At 41.5% G+C, this 7,998-nt stretch overlaps 1 protein-coding gene across 1 annotated transcript in view; it reads left to right on the plus strand.

The window, feature by feature from the left end:
• Tex14 (testis expressed 14, intercellular bridge forming factor) overlaps positions 1-7,998 on the plus strand; it is a 96,655-nt gene that overhangs the window by 8,333 nt on the left and 80,324 nt on the right. The window contains exon 5 of the mRNA XM_021212705.2: positions 2,943-3,057. Within this exon, the coding sequence (XP_021068364.1) occupies positions 2,943-3,057 (115 nt within the window). The remainder of the gene's footprint in view (positions 1-2,942; positions 3,058-7,998) is intronic.

A 7,998-nucleotide genomic window follows, 5' to 3' on the forward strand; every position in this document is an offset into this window, starting at 1 on the left:
GAGAGGGAGGGAACGCAGTCTGAGTGGACCTCGGTTCTATTTTCCGTGTCTTGAAAAGTTAGACCGTTTAATGTCTCCTATTTTTGAAGGTTGCTTCCGTCTCTGTGGCCGCTTTTGAGCCTTTTGGGCGTTTTAGTGCTCAAGACTGTATGCTTGTGCCACTGTGAGTTTGGATTTCCTTGCATTAATTTGTGTATTGGTTGATTTTTTTTTTTTTCTTGGCTTTTTCCAAGGCTGGGTTTCTCTGTGTAGCCCTGGCTGTCCTGGAACTCGCTCTGTAGACCAGGCTGGCCTGGTATTCAGAAGTCCTCCTCACTCTGCCTCACAAGTCATGGCCACCACTGCCTGGCCTTGAAGTTTTCAGGAGACCACATTTTCCTGGTAATCTTTTGTTTTAAAAAGGGTTTCTTTTCTTTTCTTTTTTTTTTTTTTTTTAGCTTTGGTTGTCCAGGAACTCACTGAGGATCCTCACCTGTGAGGATGCTCCACCACACTGAACAATTTTTAGTGAAAGTTACATACTTATTTTTCACGGTTCTAAAATGCAGAATAGTCCATCTTGCATTCATATGTTTTCTCCCATCGGGTTTGTCCTGCATATGTTTTTATTTTATCGCTAAGCTTTTCTCAAAGTCTACTTCTTTTTTTTTAATTTTTATTTTTATTTTTTTGATTTATTATATATGTAAGGCCACTGTAGCTGTCTTCAGACACCCCAGAAGAGGGCATCAGATCTTATTACGGATGGTTGTGAGCCACCATGTGGTTGCTGGGATTTGAACTCAGGACCTTTGGAAGAACAGTCAGTGCTCTTACCCGCTGAGCCATCTCACCAGCCCAGTCTACTTCTTTTTAAATTGTTCTTGGTAAAACCCTGCCTGTGTATTTAGCAAGCTACTAAAACATCCAGTAAAGGGTTTTCTAGATAGTATCTTGTGTTTTTACAAATATCTATTATAGAATTTCTTATATGTCTTTCTATCTATATTCCTACTAAGTTTTTGCTGAGTAGTCACCTAGGATTTTATATATTTTTCTTTTACTGTGGTGAGAATAAGATATGCCACTGCTTTCTTATAAATTGATGAGAAAGCCAACAGGTCACTGATTAAATGGAAAATGTTGAAGCCAGACTTGAAGTGCTCTAAGCCACCCTGTCTTCAGGTTCAGTTCTCAGCACACTCATAATAAAAACCCTATACACCTATAAACCCAGTGCTCTAGAGGCAAACAGAGGTTGGTGAGTCTGATTTCAAGGGCAGCCTTGGTAAGCCTAGTGAGTCTCAGAGTCTCAGTTCCAGCATGGCTGCACAGTGTGATAAAATAAACATGAAAATTCAGTCCTGCCCCCAAAAGGTCAAAAACTGTATTTTGTGTATTTGTGGGATGTTATACTTGCCACAGCTAAAGTGTGAAAGTCAGAGAACAACTGGCAGGAGTTGATTGTCTTAAGTGGGTAAGGATGGTTTGAACTCAGTTTGTCAGGTCTGGTTGTTGATGCCTTTGTCAGATGAACCACCTTGCAGTCAGAAAGGTTTTTGTTGTTGTTTCATTTTGTAATTTATGTGAATGAAAGCTAGGTGGTGGTGGTGGCACAATCTGGAGGTATAGCCCAGCTGATCTCCCTTTGAGGCCAGCTTGGTTTACAGAGTTCGTTCCAGAACAGACAGGGCTACCAAGAGAAACCTTGTCTTGTAAAACCAAAAAAAAAAAAAAAAAAAAAAAAAAAGGTAAATAAGTGCTTCACCTGCCAGTTTTCAGGTGGACTGAGAGGTGCCTAAAGCACATGTCAAAAGATGGATTTAGATTTCCTGGAACTAGTACTGCAGGTTGGTGGGTGCTGGGAATGGAACCTGGGTACTCTACAAGAGCCATAATCAGAAATCCTAGGCACAACCAGAAAGTATTGAAAAGTGATTTGTTTGGTTTGGTTTTGTTTATTTAAAAGCATTCTTACTATGAATTGCTTGGTTGGCCTGGAACTCAGTATATGTAGACCAGGCTAGTCTAAATGTGTGGTGATCCTCCTGCCTATGGATGGTTCTTTTTTTTTTTTTTTTTTTTTTTTTTTCAAATCTTGCCACGGCCATAGTTGGTAAGTAATTAGCCGGCCTAGGTGAAGCTCAAACATAGGCCATATGGTGTAACATAATGCCAGTATGGGCATTCAATATCGTTCTAACTTCTATGTGTGACATGAGCTTGTGATGGTTTTTTTTTTTTTTNACTCAGAAATCCACCTGCCTCTGTCTCTGCCTCCCGACTCCTGGGATTAAAGGCGTGTGCCACCATGCCCGGCTCCAGCTGTCTTTTTTTTTTTTTTTTTTTTAATGCTCGTTTTATGCATATAAAATCTTGTCTGCATACATGTCTGGCACTGTGTTGATAGAGTGCCATAGGAGGCCAGAGAAGGTGAACAGATCCCTTGGAACTGGAGTTAAAAAAAGGGTTGTGACTGACTGTATGGGTTCTGGGAAACAAACCCCAACCTTCTGAAAAAGCATCCAATGTTGTTAACCCCCACAGAGCCATCTCTTCAATCTCCATAGGGCATTTATCTTAAATAAGCAAATGAGGTAAATAACAGAAAAGTTAGGGATTTCTCCCTATGTAGTGTACTGACACAGGCCTGTAATTCCAGCACTTGGAGGTGGATCAGGAGGTTCAGGTTGGGTTGGACTGAGACCCTGTTTCAAAAGTCAAAAGCACACAGGACTGCAGAGATGCCTTGGTACTTAAGAGGGTGGATTAATAGTTTGTTCCTAGCTCACAGCCTCCTGTAACTCAAGCTCCTGGGAATGGGATGTCCCCTTCTGGCCTTTTTATGTACCCACCACACACATATATAAAACACAAAACCAAAAATTTCACCCGGTATAAATTTCAGCAGTTCCATCACAGGATGAAGCTGATGTTCACACTGATCTGCTTTTGTTTTCTAGGAGTCTGTGTTGATGCAGTTAACACTCTGGGCCAGTCAGCACTCTTTGTTGCAGCATTGTTGGGCCATGTGAAGTTAGTGGATGTTCTGGTGGAGTATGGATCAGATCCAAATCAGTAAGTACAATAGTATCAATTTCTAAAAAACAAAATGCTTTAAAAAATCATTTTTCTTGAGTCAGAGGCTTACTCTGCATCCCCTGCTGTATGCAAGGTACTGTTGAGCCCAGGCTGTCCTTGAACACACGTCGAACTTCCTCTCAGCCTTCAGAGTCCTGGGATTGCCGATGTCAGCCACTGTGTACATTTTATTTCCAAGTGTGCTAGTGTATGTGTGTACGTCGTAGGTTAGAGGATACGTTGGGAGAGTTGATTCTCTTCTACTATGTTGGACCTGGGAATGGGATGTCAAACTCAGGTGGTCAGGCTTAGTAGCAAGCACTTTTCCTGGCTGGGGCATCTCTCTGGCCTGTCTGACTATACACAGGGTCTGATAGAGCTGAGGCTGACTTTGAATTTCTGATCTTCCTGCCTCTACTCCCCAAGTTTTGCGATTATAGCCATTTGTTACCACTCCTTGCTTTTTTTTCCAAAAGGTTATATGCAATTTCTTAGCTTTATCAGATTTTACTAAGTTCTTAGAACTAGTTATAATTAAATTTTAATTAAATATTTTATGAAAATGCCTTCCATGTTAAAATACTATTGCCATTTTCAGATTTTTCTCCTTCCTCCCTCCTGCTCTCCCTCTCTCCTTCCTTCCTTCCTTCCTTCTTCCTTTCTCCCTCCCTAACCCCTCAGTGTACTGGAATTTGCCATGTCACTAAACTAAGGTCTGCCTGGAGTTTGCCATGTCATTAAGATCTGCCTGCCCCTACCTCCAAGAGCTGGGATTAACGGTGTGTGCTACAATATCCAGCTCATTTTTAAAGTCCTTACAGCTTTGTAAGATGACGCTGCTGTTGCAGCTTTTAAAAAAACTTATGGAGGCCGGGCAGTGGTGGCGCACGCCTGTAATCCCAGCACTTGGGAGGCAGAGGCAGGCAGATTTCCGAGTTTGAGGCCAGCTTGGTCTACAGAGTGAGTTCCAGGACAGCCAGGGCTGCACAGAGAAACCATGTCTCAAAAAACCAAAACCAAACCAAACCAAACCAAACCAAAAAACTTATGGAGGAACAGTTTTTTCTTTTCTTTCAAGTTTTTTGTTTGTTTTCCAAGGCAGGGTCTCACTGTGTATCTCTTGGAGCTTGCCATGTAAACCAAATTGGCCTTGAACTCACAGAGATCTGCCTGTCTCTGTTGCTAGAGTGTTGGGATTAAAAGCGTGTACCACTATGCCTGGCCAAATACCTTTTTAATTTAGAAGGTTGAACCTAGGACTCTAATCCTTGAGCTCCACTTCTATTGTTTTTCAAAAATATTAAAAAAGAATAACCTTGGCTGGGCTGTGGTGGTGCACGCCTTTAATCCTAGCACTTGGGAGGCAGAGACAGGCAGATTTCTGAGTTCGAGGCCAACCTGGTCAATGAGTTCCAGGACAGCCAGGACTATACAAAGAAACCCTGTCTCAAAAAACAAAAACAAAAACAAAAACAAAAAAACAAAAAAAAAAACAGGAAAAAAAAGAATAACCTTTATTAATTTTTATCAATAAAATAGTTATCTCCTGCCGGGCGTGGTGACACATGCCTTTAATCCCAGCACTTGGGAGGCAGAGGCAGGTGGATTTCTGAGTTCGAGGCCAGCCTGGTCTACAAAGTGGTTTCCGGGACAGCCAGGGCTAAACAGAGAAACCCTGTCTGGAACCCCCCCCCCCAAAAAAAAAGTTATCTCCCTATCTGAAATGTTTTAATAAAATTGATTTTCTGAGAAATTATGATTTATATGAAATCATTATGTGACTCATTACCGATTCCTATTCCCTGGGTTATAATTTATATTATGTTTTCTGATTGCTTAAATGAGTGTTTCTGCCTGCAGTCACACTCCGAACCAGGTCTGCTTTGGAAGGCAAGCTGGGGAAGGGAAGAGACGGCGGGAAGGAAACAGGCCAAGACCAAGGATTCTGTTCAAGGCCCCCAGTTTAATGAATTACTCAGTTTTTTATTTATTTATTTATTTATTATATGTAAGTACACTATAGCTGTCTCCAGACACTCCAGAAGAGGGCGCCAGATCTTGTTACGGATGGTTGTGAGCCACCATGTGGGATTTGAACTCAGGACCTTTGGAAGAACAGTCAGGTGCTCTTACCTGCTGAGCCATCTCACCAGCCCGAATTACTCAGTTTTTATAGTGTGGGGAAAAAGCCCTTCCCTCCAGCCCCAGTCTTTGGGCACACAGGTGAGAGCCTGTAGGTGGGCCCTGAGAATGTTGTCTCTGGAACATCCAAAGGTCTTCTCAGCAGGCAATGGCGATGCTTTGAAGGGCAGTGGCAGCTGTGACAATAGAGCCAGCTTGGCAGGTTGGCAGGTGCCACCGCAGGTGGTTTTAAGTTAGTGGCTTGCAGAGGTCTGGTACAGCTTGCTTAGAGGCTGGGAGAATGCTAGGCTGGAAGAATGCTACATCTCCTCCCTAAATATATCAAAAAAAAATTTGTTGGACTGGCACAAAATATATTCATGCTCCATCGTCCTCCCCAGGAATTATGGTGGCTGGTGACTGCACCTGACTTGGGTCGCAGATTTTCCAGAAACGATTCAAATTCCGTCAAGGAGTGTATATGCAGCTTGTTTGTGAATATTTTGCACAAACATGGCTCTGTGGAATTTTATCAATAAACCACGGCCTCTTGGCATATACCTCTGTCTTAAATTGATATGTTCCGAAATCTGGTTGCCCGTCCTTGACTGTCCGGCCCTCATAGCACACCTATTCCTGAATAAATTTTCTCCTCTGTAGGTATATAGTAAAAAAAAATTTTTTTGCCTCGGAATTATGGTGACTGGCGGCCGCACCTGTTTTAGGTCTCAGATTTTCCAGAAACTATTTAAATTCCGTCAAAGAGTGTATATGCAGCTTGTTTGTGAATATTTTGCACAAACATGGCTCTGTAGAATATTATCAATAAACCACAGCCTCTTAGCATATACCTCTGTCTTAGATTGATATAGTTCCAAAATCTGGTTTCCCGTCCTTGACTGTCTGGCCCTCATAGCACACCTATTCCCAAATTCAGACCAAAGCCACAATGTAATTAGATAAGTTTTTGATCTCAAAGAATTTCTGCCTCTGGCTCCCTTTTGGAACGCTGACTGCATGGACCTGCTTGAAACAAGAGCCAAAACAATTGTAAAGTGACAGGATAAAAAAAGCTTCTCTGGGAAAGGCCAGGTACTCTATTCAGTTGCAAATTAGCAATGATCAAGCTAGACAATAGTTTCCAGGGTGGGGGAGGTGCCTTTGAGAATCACAGGAAGGCTATAATTTCTCTGCAAGAGGAGGCTGAGCTCCAATTCATTCTTTTGACTAAGAAAGGGTTTTTGACTGTCACCAAGGTGGGGCTTATATTTACTATAAGATTTAGAGGCTGTATCCACTTGATGAACCATTCTTTCTGGTAACCATCTTGCTTCATCTTCTTTTTTGTGAAAAAACGCAGACAGAACCTCTTCCCCAAATTAAAACGGGGTCTGGACTCTTCCATATATTATTAACTGGGTCCTGCCACTTAACCATGGCGAAAGAGCTGGAAGTAACTGGATGCCAGTGGCGATCCACTGCAGACTGACCTTTAGTATCAGTTTGCAAAAAATTCAAAACAAATAATACAAAAGCAAGATGTGCTTTTGGCGACCTTGCCCCTGTTTCGTTTTAAAAAGCCAATTTTTCAGAGTGCGATGGGCACGTTCAACAATTCCTTGTCCCATGGGGTTATAAGGAATTCCAGTTTTATGTTTAATGCCAAATTCCTTACAAAATGAGATAAAATTGTCGCCAGTATAAGCTGGACCATTATCTGTCTTGACCACTCTAGGCAAGCCCATAGCGTTGAAGGCTTGTAAACAATGATTGATAACATCTTTAGAGGCCTCTCCTGTATGTAGCGAAGCAAAAAGAAATCCTGAACAAGTGTCAATACAAACATGTATATATTTTAATTTTCCAAATTCTGCATAATGAGTTACATCCATTTTCCAAATATGATTAGGCATAAGGCCTCGTGGATTAACTCCTACATGCAGAACTGGAGATAAAGTAATACATTTAGGGCATTGTTTTACAATCATTCTTGCCTGTTCCTTAGTGATCTTATGTCGGAGCCTTAAGGTATGGCTAGAGAGATGAAATTTATCATGATCACGTCTTGCCAATGCAACAGGATCTGAAATTAGAGCTCTGTCAATGCAATCATTACTGGCAGATAGGGGTCCAGGAAGGCCAGAATGAGCTCGTATGTGACCAATATAAAAAGGATGTTTTTGAGCAAGAATGATGATTTGCAATTGTGAAAACAGAGACCCTGCTGGCGTATTAAAGTTAAACATACCACAGGTCTCCAATAAGGGAACTGACTGTGCAATATATAAACTGTCAGTAAAAATATTAAAAGCATCACTCACAGCCTGAAAAACATTTAATACAGCTGTCAGCTCTGCTAACTGAGCTGAAAGCCCAGGAGTCTCTATGACTTTTACTAAGTATCCAGCTCGCCCTTTAGAGGAGCCATCGGTAAATATTAAGAGAGCATTACACAAAGGCTGTGAAGAGGTCATATTAGGAAATATTACTTCATGTACATTTAAAAATTGTATCAGTCTATCTTGAGGATAATGATTATCTATAGTTCCTATAAATCCTATTTGAGCCAGCAACCAATTTGTACTGTGTTGTTTCAGCCAAGTATCTTGATCTACACTATAAGGCTGAACAATGGTATCTGGCTCTTTGCCAAAATAAGTTAGTGCCTGCTTCCTTCCAAGCATAATCATCTGGGCTACTGCTTCATAATATGGCAGGATATTACATTTAGGAGATATCCTCAAATGAATCCACATTAGGGGGGCTCTTTGCCAAAGCAACCCTGTAGGAGCATGGGTTGTATTAAAAATTAACAGA

The sequence above is a fragment of the Mus pahari genome, chromosome 14, assembly GCF_900095145.1.
Source record: "Mus pahari chromosome 14, PAHARI_EIJ_v1.1, whole genome shotgun sequence".
In the NCBI taxonomy this organism is placed as follows: domain Eukaryota; kingdom Metazoa; phylum Chordata; class Mammalia; order Rodentia; family Muridae; genus Mus; species Mus pahari.